Source organism: Oculina patagonica, chromosome 13 (genome assembly GCF_052425735.1).
Source record: "Oculina patagonica isolate OP01 chromosome 13, crgOcupat, whole genome shotgun sequence".
NCBI classification, from domain to species: domain Eukaryota; kingdom Metazoa; phylum Cnidaria; class Anthozoa; order Scleractinia; family Oculinidae; genus Oculina; species Oculina patagonica.
The window spans coordinates 5,364,353-5,389,781 of NC_135770.1; the positions used below are offsets into that span (position 1 = coordinate 5,364,353).

The 25,429-nt window shown below is 40.3% G+C and overlaps 3 protein-coding genes across 4 annotated transcripts; 2 read left to right on the forward strand and 1 right to left on the reverse strand.

Moving 5' to 3' along the window:
• Positions 1–1,735: 1,735 nt before the first annotated feature.
• LOC144635386 (uncharacterized) lies at positions 1,736–7,026 on the forward strand. The gene has a single exon (XM_078494494.1). The coding sequence runs from the start codon at positions 1,813–1,815 to the stop codon at positions 7,024–7,026; it is 5,214 nt and encodes a 1,737-aa protein (XP_078350620.1). The 5' UTR covers positions 1,736–1,812.
• A 3,667-nt stretch (positions 7,027–10,693) lies between these two features.
• Positions 10,694–17,403, reverse strand: LOC144636847 (brain-enriched guanylate kinase-associated protein-like). Of its 2 annotated transcripts, none has more exons than XM_078496058.1 (8): positions 17,201–17,403; positions 15,345–15,415; positions 14,721–14,755; positions 14,380–14,571; positions 13,802–13,868; positions 13,399–13,506; positions 12,901–12,993; positions 10,694–11,192 (listed from the first exon to the last, which is right to left on the reverse strand). In XM_078496058.1, the coding sequence occupies exons 2-8, from the start codon at positions 15,393–15,395 to the stop codon at positions 11,031–11,033; spliced, it is 708 nt and encodes a 235-aa protein (XP_078352184.1). In that variant the 5' UTR covers positions 15,396–15,415; positions 17,201–17,403; the 3' UTR covers positions 10,694–11,030. The 2 variants fall into 2 exon arrangements, with proteins under 2 accessions (XP_078352184.1, XP_078352185.1); XM_078496059.1 differs by lacking the exon at positions 17,201–17,403 and adding an exon at positions 15,750–15,877.
• Positions 17,404–20,140: 2,737 nt separating this feature from the next.
• LOC144634778 (major facilitator superfamily domain-containing protein 8-like) lies at positions 20,141–23,720 on the forward strand. The gene has a single exon (XM_078493811.1). It carries the CDS (start codon positions 20,622–20,624, stop codon positions 22,155–22,157), a length of 1,536 nt encoding a protein of 511 aa, XP_078349937.1. The 5' UTR covers positions 20,141–20,621; the 3' UTR covers positions 22,158–23,720.
• The last annotated feature ends 1,709 nt before the right edge of the window (positions 23,721–25,429 follow it).

Here is a 25,429-nt window from a genome sequence, read left to right on the forward strand (position 1 = left end):
CTGTATGTTGTACATGACGTGACTTGCCAATGGGCATTTAACTTGGACTTGACTTGTGCTTAGATTTCACTTGCCAAATGGATAAACTCTTATATTTAATCCTGGCCTGACCAATAAATGAAAATCGATGATCAGAAATCAACGATCAATCGATATCAATCAATAAGTGTTAGTTAATTGATATCCACTGGTATCAGCCAATCGATAGTCACAAATGAAATTTCCTTAATTACATCGATTGCTATCGATTGTCATTGATATCTCGCAGCGTACATGGGGATCCCCAGGATATTCGGATACAGATTTACGCAACACTCAAACGGCCAATCGTGAGCGGGGAATTTCTTTCGGTTTCATCGATTGGTCAGGCTGGAATTAACTGTTTACTGTTTACTCATTATTTTGCACCAGTAATGATTTGTCAGGCTCTTGCATATACAACTGAGTCATACCAGACCGTCATCACTGCATGTAATCACCAACTATGAAACCACCTCACATTCATTCAGAACTTCTTTTTGTATTCGTAGACTGCAAATGTTGTAATTTTCAGGGCCCAGTAAAGGAACATTGCAACAAAATTTCCACTTATTGCTTTCAGCATCATACTCCTGCAAAGAGACTTTGTTGGTATCATCTTGTTCAAAACAACCACACACATATATTTTCCCCTTGAAACTCAATGCACTTAAGAAACCAACTCTTGAAACAACTGTACTTGCAATGCTACTCCACACATCAATAGCTGGGTCGTACACTTCACAGAAGTTTGCCTTTTTTTCATCATCTCTTAGGCCTCCAAACAGAAACACTTTCTCATTGACAGCTGCACCACATGCACCGGTTCTTCCTTCAAGAGTTGGAGCAATCCTATGCCACACATTTTCTTCATCAAATCTTTCAACAATCTTCAGGCGGGATCCTCCAATTGCATACAGGAAATTCTTGCAAGCTACAGCACATATGCCACTCCTTGCAATGCTCAGAGATGCCACCATTTGCCACCGGTTTGTCTCAGGATTGTACGTTTGCACAGTGCTGAATTTCATGTTGTTTTTGTCTGCTCCACCTATGACATACAATAATCCCTGGAAAGTAACAACAGCAGCAAACTTAATTTCTTGATCAAAGGACTTCAAGGGAGCCCATGTGTTGGTTAATGCATCATAGCACTCTGCTGGATGGCCATCTGCATTTTCTCCAATACAATACATCTTTCTGTGACATGAACTGGTGGACTGGCAGTACATTGGCCGATTGGCTAGCATCTTGGCCAACTTGTACCACTTGTTCTCTGAAGGTATGTAACACAATGTACTCTTACGTTGTCGAAGACTAGGACTAGTGATTGCGTGACTTTACTTGAGTGGATGTTTTATTTAGGAATCCCACGTGGGGTATCAGATTATGTAATGTCAATGAGTGTTTTGTAGGACGAACCGATAAAGATATGTGCCAGAATGTGTCAAGGCCGGAAATTCATAATTAGCCCGTCTGCACGTAATGCTTGTATAAGAAGAAAACAGTTAGTGTTTCGAGTTTAGTTGATCTGTTGACCTGTTGAGTTGAGTTGAGTCTTTGACCAGTTACGCCTTTTTAACCTGAGAATTCCGTGATTGTGAAAGTGACCGCGACTTCAAGCCATTAAACGACGTAAACCTGTGAGTATCATTTCTTGCACTGAATTGTTTGCCTTAGCTTTTTGTGAGATTCGTGGGGAATCCCGCTACCCTGCCTTGCTAGCGTTTCCCACACCTGGCACCTCCGACGGGACCGCCTAACCGATCTAAAACAAGGAAATTTACCGCGATAATGGAAGCTTTAGAAACCAAGCTAGAACAGCTGAAGTTAGCAGTGAACAGAAGCGGTTCGATAGTGGAATCAAACAATGAAGCTGCGATAGAGAGGCATCTCTCTGCCATAAAAGCCTTAACAATGGAAGCCGACAAATTAAAACGAACTGTTGAAGAACAAAAAATCGCCGAAAAAGTGGAGCTAGAAGAACTTAACCAGTGGAATGCAAGTGTTGATGCCAAGATTGTCGCTGCTGACGAGAGCGTCAGGCATCTGAAAACCACCTTAGAGGAATTTCATCAGAAAATGGAGCTGAAGAAACAAGAAAAGGATTTGGAATTCGAGAAGAAGTTGTTCGAAGCAAAATTGAAGTACCAAGCCGAGCTTCAAGTAGCGAAAGAACAAGCCGAAGCAGCGCAAATAAAAAACAAGCCTACAGATGAGGGATCAGGCCAAGAGCAAGCAGCAAAGCTACCCAAGCTTCAAATAGCTCGATTCAATGGCACTTATGAAGATTGGCCCAGGTTCTGGAACCAATTCGTGGAAATCATTGACAAAGCGACCATGCCGGGCGTGACGAAGTTTGCCTACTTGAAGTCTTTCCTTGACTCGAAGGTGAAAAAACCGATAGAAGGGCTACCATTTTCACACGAAGGTTACAACAGAGCCAAGTCAATACTGTTGGACAAGTACGGTAAGGATTCAGAGATAATCAAGACCTACGCCCAGCAGATTTTCGACCTTCCTATCATACCTAACCAGAATGCATACCGAATTCACGAATTTTCCGATAAATTGACTTTCGCAGTGCAGTCTTTACAGACAATGGGCAAACTAGAACAGGTTAACGGTTATGTTGCGATGACTTTGGACAAGTTGCCAGCGATTAGAGGGGACTTGGTGCGAACAGACCCATCGTGGGAAAACTGGACCTTCGACAAGCTGACAGAAGCGTTGCGCCTTTGGACGCGGAGAAATCCGATCAGTAAACAAGATGATAGAAATCAGCAAGATGACAGAAACCGCCGTGATGACAGGAAGAGAGATAAGCCCCCATTTCGGGTGTTCAACACCCAACAAAAGAATGGTGCACGCAAGCCATCTTGCGTGTACTGCGACGCGACAGAGCATCGAGCCTTTCACTGCCCCAGTGTTGTTGACGTGGCTAAACGACGGTCTATCCTACTTCAGAAGAGGTTGTGTTTCAATTGCACCGGCCCCCACAAAGCTGAATATTGTCAGAGCAAGATGGTATGTCAGAAATGCAGAAAGAAGCATCACACGTCAATTTGTGACAGCGATCAACAGGATCCAAGGTCTGAAGGATTATTAACGGCCCATCAACGTGACAAAACAGAAGTGGTGTACCCTGTGGTTTTAGTCAAGATCAATGGAATTAAAACAAGAGCCCTACTTGACACCGGAGCTGGAAGTTCTTACGCCTCAGCTCGGCTAATCAACGCCTTGCATACGAAACCGGCCGAAACTCAAACGAAACAAATCGAAATGATGCTGGGCTCCATGACAACCAAAGTAGAAATGTACAATGTCAACGTGACATCCCTGAGTGGCGATTTCAGTATGAGCGTGACAGTATCCAAGGTCGACAAACCGGAACTCATGACTCTTGAAAATCCCAAGTATGAAGAGTTGACGAAACGGTACACGCACCTGAGTGATGTTTACATGGACGACAAAGATGGCAAACCGAAACTACCCATTCATCTGGTGTTAGGTGCTTCCGAGTACGCAAGAATCAAGACTAGCACTCCACCGAAGATAGCTTTATCAGGTCAACCTGTGGCGGAGAAGACAACACTCGGCTGGACAATCATGTCACCAGGCCACGAACACGAAGCCAGTAACACGTTTCTTACCCAGACAACCAGCGTGGACTTCGAACAGCTCTGCCGTTTAGACGTCCTTGGCCTCGCCGACGCCTCAGCAAACGACCAGGATGTGGTCTACTCTGAGTTCAAGGAACAGTTGATACGTCATCCCGACGGATACTATCAAACGGGTCTCCCCTGGAAAGGAAGCCATCCACAGTTGCCCACAAACAAGTCTGGAAGTATTAAAAGACTTCAGCAGCTCGTAAGAAAACTCGATCGCACCAATGCCTATGACCAGTATGACGCCATTATTCAGGAACAGAAAGAAGAAGGAATCGTCGAACCAGCTCCGGCCGAACCCAAAGGGACTGAATTTTACATACCCCATAGAGCAGTAGTTCGAGAAAACGCGGAAACTACCAAGTTAAGGATCGTCTATGATGCCTCCGCCAAAGAAAATCCCAGCCAGCCATCTTTAAACGACTGCCTTCATCCAGGACCACCCTTACAGAACCTATTATGGAACGTTCTAATCAGAGCTCGTTTCTACCCCGTATTGCTGGCAGGAGATCTGCAGAAGGCTTTCTTACAAGTACGCATTAAAGAAGAAGAAAGGGATGCCTTGCGATTTCATTGGAAACCACGTGATCAATCAGCCATCGAAACTTACAGATTCACCAGAGCCCTGTTCGGCCTCACCTCTTCACCCTTTCTGTTGGGTGGAGTTATACAGCAACATCTAGACGCGTGGGAGCAACGAGAACCGGAGTTGGTTGCCCAAATCAGAAAGAGCCTGTACGTTGATGATTTGATATCTGGTGCATCAACAGTGCCGCAAGCTCAACAGCAAAAGGAAGGATCGATTAAAATCTTTGGTGATGCCAAATTTGTTCTACACAAGTGGAACTCAAATGCACCTGAGCTAGAGAGAGACGGTGACCCTGGTGACAGCGAGGATCTGAGCTTTGCTAAACAACAGTTGGGACCACCAACAACACTAACGAAGCTGCTAGGACTGCCTTGGGACAAGATTGCCGACACGTTAAGCGTTTGTTTCCCACAGCAACCGGTTGAACCAACCAGAAGAGGAATCTTGTCGCAGCTGGCCAAAATCTACGACCCCCTGGGGTTGGTATCACCCACAACGCTCTGTGGAAAGCTCATATTCCGAGATATCTGCGAGACAAAGTTACCCTGGGACGTGCCCATCCCGATAGATTTGGATAAGAGGTGGCGGAAGTGGCTTTGTAACCTGCCAGAAACCTTGAGTGTAAAGCGAGCAGTTGCACCGTTTAGAGAGCCAATTCAGTTTATCCAACTCCACGCCTTTGGAGATGCAAGCTCACAAGGAGTCTGTGCCGCAGTTTACGCAGTTGTTGGCCAAGAGTCAGGGACCACCCAGGGTCTCATCACCTCCAAGTCTCGCCTATCAAAACAGAACCTAACCATACCAAGATTGGAGCTTGTTGCAGGCCACATGGCGGCGAACCTGGCAGTTAACGTTCGAGATGCATTGCAGAATTGTAATCCAGTTATCCACTGCTGGTTGGACAGCACTGTCGCCCTTTACTGGATAAACGGATGTGGAGAGTATCGCCAGTTCGTTGCAAATCGAGTGCAAAAGATTCAGCAACACCAAGGAATTGTCTGGCACCATGTCCCCACAGACCAAAACCCTGCTGACCTAGGAAGCAGAGGCGGAAGTGTGATCAGCGCACCACTTTGGATGAACGGGCCACCATGGTTACCCTATCCGGATCAGTGGCCCCCCAATATTGAAATCAAGGCCTCATCCGAGTCTCAAGCAGAAGCCAAGGTGACAAAGGAAATCCTTGCCATAGCCCTACCTGAGAGAGATGTGTTCAGCGAGCTGTTGGAAAAATATAGCCTGTTGAAAACTCTGCGCATTTGCGCATGGATCGCCAGATTCCTCGCCAACTGCAGAAACCCGAAGCCAAGAGGACTAAAGGGACCACTGACCACAGACGAAATAAGGCTCCAGGAAGCCTGGTGGATCAAAAGAGCTCAAGCCGAATCCACAAGCACAAAGCATTTCCAAGCGGACAAGCTTCAACTCAATTTGCAGTTAAACAACAGCGGGATACTGGAGTGTAGAGGAAGAATCGTTGGGTTGTACCCTACCTACCTGCCAGATGACAACTTGTTCACCTTCAAGTTTGTACAGCAAGCGCATCTTACGACCATTCACGGGGGAGTTACACTTACCATGACCAAGGTTAGAGAAACCCACTGGGTCCCTCGCCTGAGAAAATTGACGAAGAAGGTCCTCAAAGGTTGTTGGGGTTGCAAGAGATTTCAAGCCCAGGCTTACCAGTCTCCACCGCCAGGATGTCTACCACTCACCAGGACCCAAGGAGTGACACCCTACGAAACTATTGGAGTCGACTTTGCTGGCCCTATAAAGTATCGTGTTACACAGAAAACAGAGGGTAAGGCCTACCTAGTCCTTTACGCGTGCAGCCTAACAAGGGGAGTGTACCTGGATCTCCTTCCAAGTTTAGAAACCAACAAGTTTCTCACAAGTTTGAAGGGTTTCATAACCAGACGTGGCCGCCCTCGCGTTATCTACTCAGACAATGGGAAGACGTTTACAGCCGCCGCTGACTGGTTGAGCAAAGTTAGGAAAGATGAAAAATTCCATGACGGCCTTGTACATCTTGATATTGCCTGGAAATTTAACCTCAGCCGCGCCCCATGGTGGGGTGGTCAATTTGAGAGGCTCATAGGCGTGTTCAAGTCCGCCTTTCGTAAAGCAGTCGGGAACGGCACCTTATCCTGGAGCGAATTGTGTGACGTCGTGCTCGATGTAGAAATTGCCATAAATGGCCGACCTCTGAGTTACCTAGAGGAAGATGTTGAAATGCCAGTGCTCACTCCAAGCTCTATGCTGCACCTTCGGCCGACCCAGCTCCCTGAGCTAAGCGCACATCACATACAAGAATCGGATCTGAGAAAGAGAGCTAAGTACCTCCTCCGTTGCAAGGAAGCGATGTGGTCGAGGTGGTCAAAAGAATACGTGCGGAGTCTGAGAGAGCGGCACAGCAAGAGCGGAGGAGAACAGACTCCCCACCCTTCAGTTGGAGACGTTGTTATTATTCAAGACGAGTCTCGAAATCGAAACTCATGGAAACTAGGAATTGTGGATAAGTTGATTGTAGGACGTGACGGAATAGTACGTGGGGCCAAGATGCGAGCTGGAAAAGGAGTAATGGAACGAGCCGTACAGCACCTTTACCCCCTGGAATTGTCTGTCGACCGCACATCCAAAGCAACCCTGGATCCAACAACACCAGCTTTCAAGCCAAAACGAGTTGCAGCTGAAACAGCGAATCTGAGAATCCAGGAGATTGCACAAGCGGAGCAATCCAGCGACATTTAAAGAACAATAATCAAGGACATTTTAACTTTTTGCTTGTTTATTAATCGAGGACATTTTAACTATTTGCTTAATTATTGATCGAGGACATTTTACCTTCGCTTGTTTAAGTAATAGCGGACATGATTAACGAAAGTCCAGTCTCGAAAGAGAACATATATTCCTTAGAAAGAAATATATGGGGGGAGTGTGTGTCGAAGACTAGGACTAGTGATTGCGTGACTTTACTTGAGTGGATGTTTTATTTAGGAATCCCACGTGGGGTATCAGATTATGTAATGTCAATGAGTGTTTTGTAGGACGAACCGATAAAGATATGTGCCAGAATGTGTCAAAGCCGGAAATTCATAATTAGCCCGTCTGCACGTAATGCTTGTATAAGAAGAAAACAGTTAGTGTTTCGAGTTTAGTTGATCTGTTGACCTGTTGAGTTGAGTTGAGTCTTTGACCAGTTACGCCTTTTTAACCTGAGAATTCCGTGATTGTGAAAGTGACCGCGACTTCAAGCCATTAAACGACGTAAACCTGTGAGTATCATTTCTTGCACTGAATTGTTTGCCTTTTTGTGAGATTCGTGGGGAATCCCGCTACCCTGCCTTGCTAGCGTTTCCCACAACGTGTTCCACGTGCAACAATGACATCTTCATGTGTCTTCATGCAGTTTCTTGGTGGCTGAGCAAAATAGCACTCCTCTGTACCACTAAACGCCAACTTCATGGCATCTAAGGCTATATTTGAGCACTCTTTATTGTCTTTTATCAAGGGATTTGATAAAATAACGTTGAATAAAAAGTCACGTCTAATGTAGATAAGACGAATGTGACAAAACAAGTCGGATAAATTTCGTTTTCTTCTTTTATTTTGTGCAATCCACTTCACTACAATTTTGAAAACGTCCTCCTCTCCTTTTACGATGATTTCATCGCTTGAGATCCACTCCTCGACTTGCGTGCTGCTCAAATTCAAAAATTCTACAGTTTCAGCTACAGCAACAAAGTTTGCCAGAATGAAATCCTTCGCTTTTATCTGCAGATCTTCACACCGATACCTTTCCGCCAGATAATAAGCCGTGATGCAGCTGGAAAAAGACAAGGCTTGTGCAATAACGTTGCCACACAAATCTTTCAAGGTTGGGAGAAGAAAGAAATCTGCTGCTGCCATCAAATCACAGGCATTAGCTTCACTGATGTCAACACGACCTGTGTAGAGATACTTCAACACTTCTTCCATCACATCTTTGGTTATCTGTTCCAATCGGATCACTCCTTCTTTCTTTTCTTTCATGTCGCTGTTAAAAACGTTGAAAAAGAACGGACTTGCTGCACATAACACGATTCTGTGTGCTTTCAAACGAGCTTGATCGTCACCGGAGCCAACTTCTAGAATCACATCACAGCAATGTTCGTTTCTTCGCTGAATATCCAGGCGTTTCATTATTTCCACACAAAATTGATGCTCCTCAGTCTTTGAAATTGCCTCAAGCAGAGAATCCATGAGTGGGCTGAGTTTTATACACCGTAAAAGTGGCTAAAAGGAGAAAAACAACTTGGAAGAGCTCGATTTTGATCAAATGTTCGAGGCGCGGTTGGCGCGAAATTTGATGCCGTCGGGGGCGTTTCCGCTGTACATTAGCGGAGCCCGCAGTGAGGTAAAAGCGCGGGAAGTGAAGATGTGAAAATGGTGGCGTAGTTATCGATAGTTAGCTTCCCTTTTATCCTTTTACAATTAGCAGTTATTGCAGTCAAGTAAGGTGCTGTTTACTTAAATGGGGCGTCAAACATAGATTGGGAAAAAATAATTGCAAGAGACTAAAAAATGGTCAAAAATCTACATTGCACAATGGGCTCCTGACATACAGGTAGGTATTTGTGAAACAGCCTTTTCAGTTCTGTGCAGTTGGATCGTAGCTGACTACACTTCAAAAGTTGAACTAACAACATTAGGGAGTGGTCATTATTTATGGGGAGTGGGGGTTGGTGAATGGGAGAAGGGAACATCAGAAACTTTTTATGCCCCCCCCCTTTAGGCTCAAGTAAACTTTTTTGCCCCCCCCTTTAGGATCAAGTAAACTTTTTTAGCCCCCCCCCCCCCCCCCCGCAATCAACATAGGATCAAAAACCAAGTGACCAACAAATGGTCACTTTGCCGCTGACTGAGCTACTTGAATACTTAAATTAAAAACCTGCTCAGCATCAATGGACATCATGTAAATGATTTTCTGTTTCATCAAAGAAATAGAAATACTCTGTAAGATTTTTTTGGACACCTCATTCGACTAGCTAAACTGTTACTGATATTTTATTGATAATCTAGATCCATAGAGGGTAGCCAAACCCTTACTTAAACCTGACAACAACAAAAACAATAAAGATAAAATGATAATCTGTCCCAAGCGTGAGACAAAGAAAAAATCTGGGAATTGAACCCATGGCCTCCCAGATACCAATTGTGAAATGGTGACTTAAAGAAGCGGGTGAGAGGTGACCCTCTAAATGGGGGTGTCATCAACCCATATCAGATTAACTAGATTAAGATTGATAGAAAACGTTGATAGGACATTGTAAATAAGCTAATAGTAGCTACATTTGACCAGTCATTTGTCGATGTGTTTATACCTTAGCCAGAGTTTTATTTACAGAGAAGTTTCCCTTTGCATTACTAGAAATGGAAATCAGGTGGTTGTCAACCAAACTTTTTTGACCCCCCCATCAGTGATGTGAAAACATTTTTGCCCTCCATTTACAGGCGACCAAACTTTTTTGTCCCCCCTCTCATTCACCAACCCCCCTCCCCATAAATAATGACCACTCCCTTAAACTGAGAGAACGGTACTTTTAATTTATTTTTCATCTACATTAATTTTATATACAATATCAATACTCTAATATAAAGCATAATTTGTTAATATTTCCTCTGGTATACACTCTTAACAGAACTTGAATAATGCAAACCTTATGAAAACACTTTCTTTAGATAAATTTATTTTGTTCAGAGCATAGAAAATACCTTAACTATCTCGTTGTCTCCTTTCATCTGTTTAATTACAATCAAATAATCAACCTCGTCCACAGGGCGCTTTTCCCTCGAGGTTGTCAAATAATGGGAACTTTGTAAAAGATGCCCTAACCAATTATTAAATCTTTTGATAATATTTATTTTGATTATTCCAGTTTGGATGCACTTTCTTAAAGTACTGCTATCACAATAACTAAGAACTCAATTTAATTTAAACAGTTTAAACTAACTCCTTGCTTCAAGCAAGGAGTGCATGCAAATTGTTCTAATTACAAACCCCAAGGGGGGGGAGGGGGAGGGAGTACTCCCTACAATAAATTATACAGGGAGGCTCTACCCGAAAGGAGTGCCTATTTCAGTCTGGAAGTATATAAAAGGGTAGGGATTTCATGTGTTGGAGTAAAGAAACGAGCATGAAAAACTTTAGGTATCTGTTAGGGCTTTTCAAAATATCTTAAAACAGACCTGTCAATGGTTGATTCGTCTATGTATTAAGGGGTTAATAACGTTATACAAAAGGGTATGGGTTTTTACCTTAAAGCAGAGCCTCACCATATCAAGTATTTTTGATAACCCCCCCCCCCTCCCCCCTTCTCCCATATAGTTGTGCACAGTTAGACAAATACTAGCTACATTTTTAACTAGCTAGAACAATATTATTTGGCCTTGAATACCTGGAATCAGTGAAAATTTGCATTTTTAGAACAACATTTCAGATTTCTTCACTCATTTGTTTTGCTACCTGACTGATCAAATAGCAATTTAAATTCTGACTTTGAACTATGACAGGAAACTAGAGAGCAACCTTCTGTGACTCTGAGAGCCTTAAATTTCTCCATGCTATTTACACTCCTGATTTCATTTCTTGGAAATGTTTCTTGAAAACTCCATAATATCCTGAAAGTTACACTTTTCAACACCAGTCAATTCTGACAGGGGTGGGGAAGGTGGGGATGGGACAGGAGGGTATTGAAAACAACAGATCAAGCCCATCATCCATTTAATGGATGCATCTTTGTACTCCCATTTGCAGAGCCAGTGCTCTTTGTTCTCCAAATCTTTCTGCTCCAGGCTGGATGACGACTAAGAGCTGGTTCAGGCTCTTGTTTAAGGTCCAGCTCTATTGTCAACTTGTCCTTTAGATCTGATGGCAACTATGGGTTAGAAAAACAAACAAAACAATGAGACACTTTTTAACGAGACAAACCAACTCCCGAGTTAGGATTGATTTCAAGTTTATAGGATTTTGAGTTGGATTTTTCGAGTTAGATTTCCGAGTTAGGATTTTCGAGGGTGAGGATTTTTTGGCGAAGCAAAACCCATTACAATTATTGAAAGCTAACCGTAAACAGGCCAACCGGAGTGCATGGTAGGCTAACCGAAGTGAACAGTAGGCTAACAGGAGTGTGTAGTAGGCTAACAGGAGTGCATAGTAGGCTAACCGGGGTGTATAGTAGACTAACCGGATTTCATAGTACTGGGGCTAAACGGAGTGTACAGTAGAGTAAGTGGCGGAAATGAAGTTTTGCTTGTTTCGTTTCATTCTGACTCTAAAATCCTAACTTGAAACTCCAATTAGAAAATCCAACTTGAAATGATAACTCGAAAATCCAACCTGAAAATCCAACTTGAAATCCTAACTCAAAATCCAACTCGAAATCCTAACTCTGTAAATAGGCAACCTCCTTTTTAACCATGTATATAAGTGACATGACACAGGGATGTCGCTAAGGGCCGGCTGCCAGCTTATTTCACCGGGCTGAGAGAAAACTTAAATCCAGCTGAAATTTCACATGAAAACAAAAACTTAGGTAAACTTTTAGAGCTGCTAAGGCCACAAAACCCAGCTGGTTTAGTGTTTTCTTAGCTACATCCCTGATGACAGACATGGCAATTAACTCAATGACAATGCATTGTCTGAAATTTTAGAAAGCTATAGTCAGCTAGTTGCACAACTGAAAATTTCCACACATTAACCCTATTCAGACCAGGCTTTTTTGGACCCTCTCTGACCGCCCCCCCCCCCCCCCATGCAAATGCAACTTCCAGAATATTTTAGCAATCACAATGAAACTTATAGGATATATAGTATGTTTCACTAGAATGATTCATCCGATCTAAGATTATATAGTATGTCCGAATATCTTTCTTTTGGTATACGTCACGTGGGATGATGATGTCATATCACATGACAATTAAATCATGATGCCAAAACAGCTGCCTCTTGGATTTTAAAATTTTTCAAAAATGCCAGAAAACCACTCAAAAATACTGCAAAGTACAGAAAATCAATAAAATTGTGCTTAAAACCGTAACAAGGTAAAAATTAATTGCATTGAAGTTAATTTTCATTAAAAGAAACACGAAAATTACAAATTTGGGAAAACATGCTTATCAAAATGCCATTGCCATGGTGATGTCAAGTTCCTGACACAACATCCTATCCTACCAAATTATTCTCAGATAAATTTTAGATAAACTCAGAATGTTTGGCAGGGTTTGGTTGAATCTTGACAAAGTTATAAGCGTTCAAAGTCAGCGCGGGCCTCAAAAGCCCCCCACCCCCCCTGATCTGAATAGGGTTAATAGGATAATGGGAAAAGATCAAAATCACGGTTGACAACAAATTATTATTTCACAAAAAATTATTTTGGAAATTCACGGTTTACAGCTAATAACAAAATCATGTTTGATGAAAAAAAACTAGTCCCTTCGCATTTCAAGAAAAATAAAAATGGCCATTCACGATTCAAGAAAATACCCTTTACTGCCCTCTCTGTTAGGGAGAACTTGGCATTCTTTTCCTGAATTGCTTAACCATGTGTGTCAATCCAAATTTTCTACTAATAATATTTTGCTCACCGTATCCATTTTCTGAGACACAAACTTTTTGTCCAAGGACTGGTTACATTTCAAAAGTTGAACTACCAAGGAACAGTCCTTTTTATTCTTCATCTGCAATCAATAAATCAACATTCTTTTTCACAACTTAATTGCAGACGTACGACAGTCACATGTTAGAAAACCAAGTGTAATCAAAAATTATTTATTTTTGCAAATTTTTAATTCATAATTTAAAGGCTATTAGTTTTCCTATAACATTAAATATTTATAGGCTTACTAACGAACTCTGTTTAAACTGTTTTTAACACAGGCCGAGAGAGAGGTGCTCAAAGCGAAGGGATGGCCGTTTTGAAGCAATTATGAGCCAAAAAAAGAGGGTCTGAGGAGAAAGCATGTAAGTGAGTGGAGGAAGGCCTTCTCTTGCTCAGCAATTAAAAGGGGAATTTTTCCCCTAAAAGAGGACTCATGTCCCCGGGGCTGGCCCCTGGCTGTCAATGTACAATGTTGTCCACTCACACATTCCCTCTCCAACTTGTTCATTTTCTCAACAAAATCCATCAGCTGCTCCGACATGGCCCCCACTGTTTCCTCGAAGCGAGCCTTTTCCAACTGTAGATCACCAGCCTGTTAAGATTAAAAGTTGAATCTTAGGGAACTTCATGAGGATGGATCATATATAAATAAGGTCAACCACCACTGGCTAAAGGGGATCTAAATGTCTTGCCCTTGTCTGCTTGGAACTACAGGGTTAATAAAATATGTGGAGAAAGATTATGCATTTTAAAGTATCATTAAAAACAAAATAAAAGCATTATTAAAATATTCTTAAAAGTTTTTTTTTTGTACACATTTATTTGCACTTACATTCTTGAACGGTTTATCAATAACAACTAAAACTGCATGAGATTAAACAAATTACCATCTGAAGGATTCTGTTTTCAAGCTCTTGATTTTTCTTTACAACATCATCATAATCTGCTTTGAGTCTGCAATTAAAGCCAGTACAACAACATTATTAGATAGATAGATAACTTGATTTTACATGGATAGAAACACTTAATAGCTAGTTTACATGTTCTAGCTCTATTTAAACAATCCTCTTTTCTTTTAGTAATAATATTTACCTTAATTTACAAAATATAACATTATATCAGGGGCAGAGAATGGTCCTTCAAAAAATGCGTCTCGCAAAATTTTAGCCAAATTTCAGGGGTCTCGTCGTCTCAAATTTTTCTTTGATGCCTTTTTGGAGTCTAGATTTCTTTTGCATTAGGCTGAAAACGTCTCAGGCTCGCAGAAAAGATATTTGACTCGCCGTCTTGCAAAGTCTTGCATTTACCATTCGACAACCCTTGTATTGTTTAATGGACACTAAAAAACCCAAAATATTTATTTCTATAGGGGTGGGGTGGGGGACTCAAACCAAAATAGTCTTCCATGCATGGTGGCCATATCATGGGGATACAGATAGAATTATTTTCTGGAACAACACATTACCTTTTGACTTGTTCTTGGGTTAATTCCACATCAGATTCCATCTTTTGATGTACTGGTACTGTACTATCATTTTTTTCTTCCTCTTCTCCTGGTGAAGTGGGTGATAATTCACCTTTCTCATTACCAGTCGGACTGCCTTCATGAAGCTTTTGCAACTTCTGTAGTTTTTCTCTCAATTCCTGATTTTCTAATCTAAAAGTTTAAAATTATATCAATTCAGGTTTAAAATCTTAAATAAATTATTTTCTGCAGGTATCAATAATAACACACTTGCAATAAACTAATTACAATACACTTTTTTACAAATACTTATAAAATATTAAATACCCGTTATATCTTACCGTAACTGGTTACAAGCCATAGAAGAGCAGCCATTCTGCAAAGAAGCATTCAAATAGTTAAAATATATCCAACGTATAACAATGTTCTTTACTCAAAACTATGAATATTTTAATGTTTCCAAGTAAGTTTAAGAAAGTTATATTATTCATTTGAAAACTGCAGCACAATGAGTTTACACTATTAATTACATTTTTACCACTGTTTATTAATTTACTTATTAATTAATTTGGTGACATTTTATTGGTTTCATATTAATATATTTACTATTTTATATTTATTTCTGTATTTTATTTTTTACTACACAAACCAAATCCAGCAGGCAAGGGATGATGGGATTGCATCCTCTGCCTGCCCCCCACCCCCTCATCATGAGAATTTGTTTGTACTTGTCAAGAGCTGACTTGAGGAGATTATAGCTCCACATCCCACCAAGACAGTTACACTTTTATACCTCACACCCCTGCGTTTGATAATGTTCTGGGCCCACCCTAGCTATACAACAAAAGATCAATCAGTTTCAAAAGGATAACCAGAAAAACCAAAAAGAAAACCTTTGCTACAGCATTATGGCTCCCTCGTAAATTAGACACATCCCTGTAAAATGCATACTGTATAACACACACCTCACATGAGTTGACTGCAGCAACATCCAGCTTCTCTTCATGTGTGTCCATCAAATAAGAGATTCTTTACACTATCAAAAATAAATACTAACTGGTCACATTTTTTCTACATTTTAAAATATCCAGCCACTTTTATCAACAGACTAAAATAATTTATAAGGATATCTGTTTGCAGATGCCCTTCTTTGGGTTTTCTGTCTGGGAGTAAATGATGCAATTTCCAGTTGTTGTTTTATGTTAAAAAATTATACTAGAAAAAGCCTAAACAAATCCTTAATTACTCTCTTATTTCTTTAACAGAAAATAATGTGTCAAAAAGTGTAAAGCTGTAGTCAGCTACAGGACATTTTCAATGTTATTGTCGAGAACTACTGCAATCTTCCTACAAGGAGGAAAACTACATACCTGAAGGTATCTAACATATGCGGCAACCAGAGAATTACACCCGTAAATATTTTAAAAAATTTAAGAGTCAATGGACGACCGCAGACAACAATACGTGATAAAATCTTCCATGTTTTGTCTCAATGTCTTAGAGAGAGGTTATTACCCAGAGATGCATTGTCTGAAATGGGATCAAATCTTGACCTGAGGGTAACCTGAATGGCTCCTAAGGTATTATGTATTTTCTTTCTTTCAACAATGCTTTTAATAACACAATCGAGAATTGCAATCATAAGACGATCGTGTAAAAGCTGCTAATAAGGTTGATCAAATAGGATAATTGTTAAATCCTTGAAAGGGAGGGGGGAGGGAAACTTCTTTATAAAGGCATAATGATCATCAAAAATTTGGAAAGCATCTACAAGGTAAAAAAATCTTAACTTGAACAAATTCATTTTAACCCCCAAGAAGCTAAGTATCCAATTGAGACAGTGGAGAATGACAGATTTTCTTGCTTTGCTTGGGTCCTAAGTATACAATTTGTAATGTCTAGAATTAAATGTTGACTTCAAATATCCTTAAAGGAACCCAAATAAACTACAATAATATTGCGTACATTTGAAAATGGACACCATACACATAAATTATGCACATTTTACAATCTCTTAAATGAATGTTCAAAATGGAATGACTTGCGAGTATCACCTAATATAGGGAGTCCCTCAATCTGGTTAAATTGTACAAAGAAGTTTATACAAAGATAACAGTTTGCAGAATTCAAAGCTGTGCACTTAGAATAATTGCAGGGTGCCTGAAGGCTCTTATAAAAGAAATCTTAGGTTCCAGCTCTAAAAAGCTTTTATGATAGCAAATATTAGTCACCCAAAGGCAAAAGTAAGTCACCTGTGGCACACAGGCTCTGCTAGAGCACAGCTCTGAAATTAGTAAGCAATCCCTAGATGCTGATAATGATATTCACTTTAAAATAAAAGAAACAACAAAGTACTTAAAATAAGTAGAAAACCAGTATATTGAATATTGTTTCCACTTGCTTACACGGGCTGTCACGCAAGTCAGTGTCACGCCATAATGCATGCGCAGAGACACGTAAGAAGTAACTTATAATTCAGAACCGATAATGCAAATTTAAAAGCTGATGTAGTAATAACCATTTTCCACATTTCGTTCTACGCACCAAATATCAAACTAAACAGCTTTTGGCTTTCTCAAGGCACTGTTAACTGGTTTGAATCTTAAATCAAGTTAACTCTCTACTAGCGCTTCAGTACTGTGATAAAGACGCGGTTATCTGCTACTCATTTTACCAGTACTAGCCAAAAATTTAATTTCAAAAGCGCGTAGCTTCCGCTAACAGCTGCATTCTAGAACCTGAAAACTATGATGAAATTCGTTCGCGTGGCATTGAAAACATTTTATAGTCCAACGTTTTCAACTTTGCATGCTTTACTTACCAAGGCCACCTTTGAGAGATCTTTTGTAGTTGTTAGCTTCCAAGCATACAAAATATATCTTGCGTGACTTTCTAAATTTCCTTTATCATGTTTATGGGTAAATTGAACAATGAGTAACAGAATACGTGCACGTATTTTGGCGAGTTGAAGGCTCATGTTTGTACAGCAATGATTTGTAAACATATCCGGGGCGAGAATGTGACAGCTCGGTCCAGTTCAACACGGTCGGGCGAATGATTCTCATTTCTCATTTCCTTTATGTCTCAGATCCCTCTCCTATATGTACATCGAAAACTCATGCCAAAACTCATGTACCGTGCTTCCGTATTAAATCTAGACAAAGATTTTTTGAAAAAGGTTAATTCTGTGATGTTTAATTTTTTATGGAACGGAAAAGATAAAATCAAACGCTTAGCTCTGATCAGCGATTATAAAGATGGCGGTCTGAAAATGCCTCACGTGGAGTCTGCAATCAAAACTCAGAGAATCATTTGCCTAAAGAAGTATACTGAGAACTATCATAGCCCTTGGAAACTTATTCTATCAAGGATTCTCAAAGATCACGGCGAGAAATTCCTTCTTCATTGTAATTATAATGGTGCTGATCTACCTAAACACCTTCCTAAATTTTATCGCGAGTGTTTTGAGACCTGGGCGACAGTCAATACTAAAGAAATGTCCTCCCGAGACGTCATCATGGATCAAATACTATGGAACAATCAATTTCTGCGTATTGGGGGCAAACCTCAATTTTGCAAAAAATCATATATGGCTGGAATTGTAAAGATAAAAGATATCCTTCTCCCGAACGGCAAATTAAAAACTTGGAATTTCTTTAGAGAAAAAGGGCTGAATTTTAACAATTATTTCTTAATCCTTGGTCTGTCAAAAGCACTTCCAGACGCATGGAGAGTCTTGATAAACTCGAAAAATCCACAACCACCTGATGCGCAAGAGCAGAGCACCACCACAATTTTGGATTTAACTCAGTTTGTGCTCAATTGTAATAATGAAGAAATTAAGCTCAGTGAACTCACGAGCAAAAGACTGTACTGGATTCTGATAGGGAACATACACGTCCATCCTACTGCAAGATTAAAATACAACTCTTTATTTGATGATCAAAATCTTGACTGGAATCAAATTTATTTAACGCCACAAAAAGTGACTTTAGACATTAAAATGTTTCAATTTAAAATTCTTAATCGTATAATATATACTAACAAATTGTTGAATAAAATGAGGCTAATAGATACCTCGTTATGTATGTTTTGTGGAGAGTACGAAGAATCTCTCGAGCATTTGTTTTTACACTGCAAATTTACCATAGATTTCTGGACGCATACTACTAACTGGTTAAATAAATTAAATATTACCATTTCTAGGCTAAATGACAGCGAAATTCTGCTAGGTATTACAAAAGAAAGTCCTCATTGGACTCTTCTCAATCATATCCTCATTGCTGGTAAGCAAGTAATCCACGCTAATCGGCTCAGGAAAACAAAACCACTCCTACCTCAGTTAATAGCTAAACTTAAATATATTGAACACATTGAATATTGTATCGCTAAGAAAAGGGACAGGCTTAAATTTCACCTACAGAAATGGGAAATACTTAAGTTTTCTTGAGAAATTATTGTATCTTTAAATAAGTCCTTTTACTTAATCTTCATTGTTGTAAATAGGGCATAATTAGTGTCAAATAGAAGTAGCTTAGCAATCAATCAAAACTTTTGTTAAATAGGAGTAGCGCTTTACGTTAGCGACAATAGTATTGTTTTTTTTTTTTCGTGTTTGTAGTGTATGCAATGTTAGAATCGTCTTTGTAAGTAATTGTCAGTAATTGTATTGTAATGTAATGTGCATGAATCAGTAAGAGCAATAAAAAAAAAATAAAAATAAAAATAAAAAAAAAATAAAAAAAAAATAAAAAAAAACACGGTCGGGCGAATGATTCTCATTTCTCATTTCCTTTATGTCTCAGATCCCTCTCCTATATGTACATCGAAACGGAAGGAGGAGCAAATGGCTGAATCTAGAAAGAGGAAGTTTAAGGTATAATGTTTAATGTTAACAAGATTATAGAAAGCCTTGTAGAAAGAGATAAAGTTTAGTAGGGAAGGACCATTAATATTATTTGATTGGGGGATTGCCAAAAAAATTCCTGCACAGAAGAAACGACTGAAAAAAAAAATCGTGCAAGGGGAACCTGGAGGAAAAGAGTTGAGAAATACCTTAAAAAAATTCTTGCACAACTTGAAGGTGAAAACAAATATCTTGCCTGGAAAATTAAATCCCCCACCCCCCCCCCCTCTCCAAAAAAAAAAATAATGGTCTTGTATACATCACTGCGAATGTTTTTTATTTATTTTTATTTTTTTTAGGTGTCTACTTTATTTTGTTTAAATTTCACAGGCTGTGGTTGGCATAACATCGCTGCAGTACCCACCTGGTGACATTGACTAAAACAAGATTGTCACACAGTCTTTTCTCGTGAAGATAGATTGCGTGACAAGCAAACGGAATGTTGGCTCGTGTGGTGCTCATGATAAGGGGCTATGTCTGCTATAGTAACGGTATAAAATTCTGATGAACTGATTAATCTATGGCTATTAAATGGCAGACAGACAGACGCATGGACGGTTGTGAAAGGCTCAAATACAAACCCCAAATATCTGAATGTTTTCAAACCTCCAGAATCACCCATATCCACTAGAAAAAGCACACCCAGAAGCATGTAGAATTATCCCAAAACGCATCTTTTGGAACACGCAAAGACTAAGCATATAAAGACAAATTTACTACCACCCCCAAAATCCTTGTTCTTGGTTTCCTTCACTTTTATCCTTAACAAGTGAGTGACTAGCTCTGCCAAGAAAGCGTTGCCGTGATGTAATCAGGTGGGCGTAAAGCGGAGAGTTACTGACGTATTTCGGTCTCGAGAGGGTTCTTGAAATTTTGCACGATCATCATCACCGCGGAATATTTTTAATTCAATGCATCAAAATTTCCGTTACGTTAATACACTTTTTAAAACGATCCCAACCGTGACCATCGGGTGCTAATTGAATTTTTCTTTTATGACCGATGTGAAATAAAAAGTGTTGCTTTTCACTGTTTTCAGAGCAGACGATTTAGTGTTAATTTGGCGCTGTTGAAAAATATGTTCAATATCAATACGAGTAATAAGGAAAAGTTTTTTTCACTAAACTTAAAGGAAAAAATAAAAATCATCAAGGGCCCATTGAGAATATCGAGTGGGCATTATGAATGGACGAGCGATGAAACACGCCACGTGTCCACGCGTGACCTTGTTCCCAGCTTTCTCGCAACTTCCACTAAACAGGAACTGCTCAACTTTGGAGGTCGATTCTAAGAACATTGGTTGTTTAGCGAGGTTGTTTAACACAAAGGCCTCAAGATGTCGGCTAAAAGCTTTTTGTCGACCGTTGCTATCCATTATTTTGGCTTCACAATGGCCGTGGATTACTCCATAGTGCTTTTATCAGTGCAAGAACTGTGGGATTCGCTCGGTGGCAGCGCCGCTTATTACGGTTTCATGTTCGGAAGTTACGCTCTCGCCCAAGCCATCGTTTCGCCTTTACTGGGCTACATCTCCGATTTACGTGGCTTAAAATTCGCCGTGATGTTATCCTTGATTGTGAATATTACGGGAAATGTGTTATACGGACTCTCTGTTCTTTCGCAATCGCTGAACATGGCTTTTATCGGGCGATTTGTAGCGGGGCTTAGCGCGGGTTCGGTGACGCTAGCCCTAATTTACTTGACGAACACGACTCCGAGAGAAACTCGTGGAAAGTCTGTTGCTAGTTTTAAGCTAGCCCAAGCAGTTGGCCTTTTAGGAGGACCTATAATCGGCATGTTCCTTGTCCCACCGCTAGCGGGTAATATCCATCAAAACGTTACGAGTGCCAAGGTATTCAATATGTACACAACTCCGGCTTGGCTTGCGACGGCTAATGTTGTTGTGATCATGTTACCACTGATTAAATACTGTTTCAAGAATCCAATGGCACCTCATATGGCGATGAAATTCAACTACAGAGAAGCGAAAGGACTGATTGCTCACACTATAGTGTTGATGTTGTTGATGTTTTTCGGAACGGCGTGTTTCTGGGGAATTACAAGCGACTTATTCACCCTTGCGTTCGGACAATACCGCCTAGTATCAGCACAGAGAGACTTATGGAAAGTCTATATTTCCGGTGGCATCGCTTTCGTCTTCGCGGGCGTTCTGATACGAGGCACAATTCACCGAAAACTTTCGCCGGCGATGTTTTCTATTCTGGGACTAATTCTTAACGTCTGGGGATTTGTGATGCTCCTTGATTACAAAATCACCGATGAACGTTTGAGAAACGGCTTTTACTTCGGAGCCGTGGCTCTCGCCATTTCCGGCGGTGCCGCTTTCTTCACCGGTGTGGGAGTTTATTACTTGCAAAAAATCACCGATTTCAGCGATCAGGCACGCAATCGTCGAGGGCTGTTTCTCGGGTTTTTCAACTTCGCCGAAGCTCTTGGTCGATTCGCCGGGCCAGCTCTGATATCCCTGTTCCTGCGCTTGACAAATAAAGATGACAAAGGGAGCCCAGGATGTAACCCTGTCGAGTTTGATGCGACTTACTGTAAAGTTTCTAACGTTAATATAGTTCTCGCAACATTGTGCGGAGTTCTGTTTGTAAATCTACTCCTGTTTATATATTACCATATTGTTCATGGAAAGCGGCGTACGGATGGCTTTCTGCTCACTAATACAGACCTTCCGAACGCTTTAGAAGGAAGACTAACGTTCAGGGAGGACCTAGACGATTTTGCGGATGGAGACAGGGAAGTAAGTGGTCCCGTTCACACCCAGATGGAGCTGTCGCCTCCACAGGTTCACAGGACTTCTTCTCATGCCTCTTCATCACTAGACGGAAGTATTCACACTGTATAATTTGTACAACATCAAGTTACATAATATTTATACTCTTCAACTATTGAAGTAACAAGGTGACACTGCATGGAGCTCTTATAAAGATTGAGTTTCATTCATGTACACTGCCTCTTATATGTAATTAAGCTAAACAGATAATTTCAGGGGTGAAGAAAATTGGCTCTAACTTGTGCCATCCAGTTTCGGTTTATATGTTCTTATATGCAAATTTAAATGCAATTTGAGGTAAATAGATCCGCACAATAATTACGTCACACAATCTTTCTGTGCACGTAATGTGTTTACTTCCTTGATAATACCATTGCATAGGTAGCGATCGTTTTTCCCAGAAAGAGAGCAACTAAGTTAGCAGGAAAGAAGAAGAAAATCTGCGTAAAATTTTCAGATGTACGGTATACAATCTTTTAAGATCTGTGACATTTAGCATGTAATCAGCTTATTCTTCAGAATTCGAAATAAACACTTCACTGCAATATATAAGAGAGCCTCCAAATTCCAAGAAATCAGCACGCGGAATAATAAGGAAAATGACGGATTTCCTTGACGTTTTTCCAGACTCTTAACCAAACATTCTTTAGATAAGTAATAATACGCCATGCCATCTTGAGAAGAAGAGATTGCGTGACAAACCGTACGTGCGTTGGAGCACAGGAACTTATGCTCTCGTTGATCGGTAAGATATGCCCAGTGAATAGATCAAAAACAACATTTTTTATTACTCAAAACAAAACCTGCGTGGGATACTGCTAAGTCTGAACATAGACAACAACTTTATTCCGCTTGCAGTTTTCTAAATTTAAAGGAGCTATATGTCACAATATTTGAAGTCCTTTTTCGATGCTCAATTTTTTTTTCAAATTGAGGGAACCGAAAATGATACTTTTCTAAGTTGGAAAAGCACCAAAGAACTAATATACCGAATATAGACAAGAATGGTTACTGAGGAAGATTGCATGTATGAAGCCTGTGAAGCTCTGGTTGAGAACGGGGCAAAGAGAAAGCGGGAAGGGGAAGGGTGCTCGGCCTCCCCCTCCCCCTCCTCCCCACTCTCGGCCACTTTACTAGCAGCCAGATTCCTTTGCGGCCCTTACAGCTGGAGCATGTTCACAGGCTAACATGAAAGACAACTTGTAATTAAAAGGCCCGTTTTTTTCTACCTGTACGTATAACTGATTATCTCAGGAGGTACTATTTACGACATTAGAATCTCATGAGTTAATTTAGTGACAATGTAATGTTAGTACTGTCTGCCTTCAGTGAAATCCCAATTTCTCGAAGCTCCGGCCGGATATAAACTCGAACGTTTCCCTTGGATTTACTTCGTTTAGTCAAACAACGCAATTTTTAAACCCCCAATTCCTCAAATCAATTTTCTTTTCTCATGGAGGCTCGAAATCAGGATTGTACTGTATTTACAGTATTCTATATAATCAAGAATATATAACTGAAATTTATAATGCGCAGCTTTAACCATAAAATGAGCAAATAAACATAAATCGCTACGAAATGAACAGTATATAAATCTCGGTGGAAATAAACAGGTCAATAAAAAGCGGAAAAGTATACGTAGTCATGAGGTTTGTTTGTACAAGAGACCCTTCAACCGTTCCCCTAACAATTTTTTTTCTTTTCAACTTTTGGCACGGACCAGTTAGCGCAAATCCATTGACACTGCTGAAAAGGGCGCCTTACAATTTAGTAGCAAACTCGCCAAGTTTGGGAGTGATTCGTCAAAAACGAGTGAAGAAATAGCTCCACAAAGTCGCGAAATTTTACAGACGTTTGAACGGTTGGGGCCGGGGCACAAACTTGTCCCCACCATACAAACGTCTGTAAACTTTCGCGACTCTGTGGACTTAAAAAGTTTTCAGCATAGCACTCCAACTTCAACCCGCTCTTTACAGTGGTGTCGATGGATTATCGCCAACTTGTCCATGTCAAAAGAGGAGAAAGAGAAAAGAAAAGCCATTCGTCCCTTTCGCGCTTCCTCCCCTGTCCCCACTCCTTAGGAACGGTCTGATACTCGGATTAAGCGGTTTTGAAGAAACTAAATATAGGATAACATTCTTCCTATTTAGACATTCAAGTGTATACTATTGCTGTACAAACGATATTTACTTGGTACAGTAAAAACCCGCGTATAAGAACACCTATTTTGGCGGTTCAGGCTGATTTGGTTCTTATATAAAGGGTTATAATCTGCAAAATCAGCCTGTAAGTGTTCTTAAGTGTTCTTAAAAAAGTTTCTTAAAATAGGGAACATACTAGGCTACCAATAGATGAAATCAATATATATGCACACAAGTGTATTTTAATTTTAATAAAATTGATAAATCAAGGCAATACTGTACTGTAATTGGGGTGGAACTATTATGTGTGCAATGAAAAGTAGTGTTGATCTTTGATATTTTTCCATATAAGAACAACTTTGATTTTTCAGGCTGAATGTGTTCTTACTTGTAAATGGTACTTTATTTTCTAAAATCAGGCCTGGGTGTTCTTAATCCACTTGTTCTTATACGCGGGTTTTTACTGTATTTGTATTTTTTTTAGCAGAAGTTTGTTTGAATAAGGCGATCTTTACGGCTAGAGTAGCCATAAAAAACCGCTGTCCGGAGTTTTCCTTCGCTGAATTCGCCGTTAAACTTGACAAGCGAACTTGTGAAAAGTACGGTGTTTAACCCGGGCAGAAAATGTCTTTTTAATACTGGCCTTTTTCATGGTTATTGTTTCAAGCAGTAACCGGCAGCTTTTCGTACACTTTCAAAATCACCATCTTTTTTTGTTCCCTTTTGTTTCTCTTTTCCTTGCGTGCTTTTCAACCTTTGTATCATCCAGTTTATGACATTTACAGAGCTGCGTGTCCGTATTGTAGAGAGAAGAATAATGGCAAAATTCCCCTTTCTGTACGAAGTGAGCTAGAGGCCGTATCGGATATTTAGACGGGCGGCAAAACTTGTCAGGAGAAGCGTATAGGGACAAGGCTCACGTGCGACTTTTATAATCTGACTGAAAACTTGGCTTTTAGCCAATCAGAGTGCACGCAGAATAATACAGCCCAAACGGAGGCGCTCAAACATTTTCTTATCAAACCAAACCAAACCTCAAAACACAACTTTTATAACATTCAGCGTTTACTGATCAGAATAGAAATTTTTTGGTCGTTTTTAGCCAAAATTTATCTTCTTTTCTTTTCTGTGCGTGAGCGCGCGCGCCGACTCTCATGTGTCTGCACGTGCGAGTGCAAATGACGTAATAAAGGAAATTGAAAA

Coding starts and splice junctions, on each gene's coding strand:
- LOC144635386 (XM_078494494.1), top strand. CDS start 1,813: ATGGAAGCTTTAGAAACCAAGCTAGAACAGCTGAAGTTAGCAGTGAAC.
- LOC144636847 (XM_078496058.1), bottom strand. CDS start 15,395: ATGGACACACATGAAGAGAAGCTGGATGTTGCTGCAGTCAACTCATGT. Junction 14,572..14,720: donor ATGGCTTGTAACCAGTTACG/GTAAGATATAAC, acceptor TTAAACTTTTAG/ATTAGAAAATCAGGAATTGA. Junction 13,869..14,379: donor ACCCAAGAACAAGTCAAAAG/GTAATGTGTTGT, acceptor CTTTAATTGCAG/ACTCAAAGCAGATTATGATG.
- LOC144634778 (XM_078493811.1), top strand. CDS start 20,622: ATGTCGGCTAAAAGCTTTTTGTCGACCGTTGCTATCCATTATTTTGGC.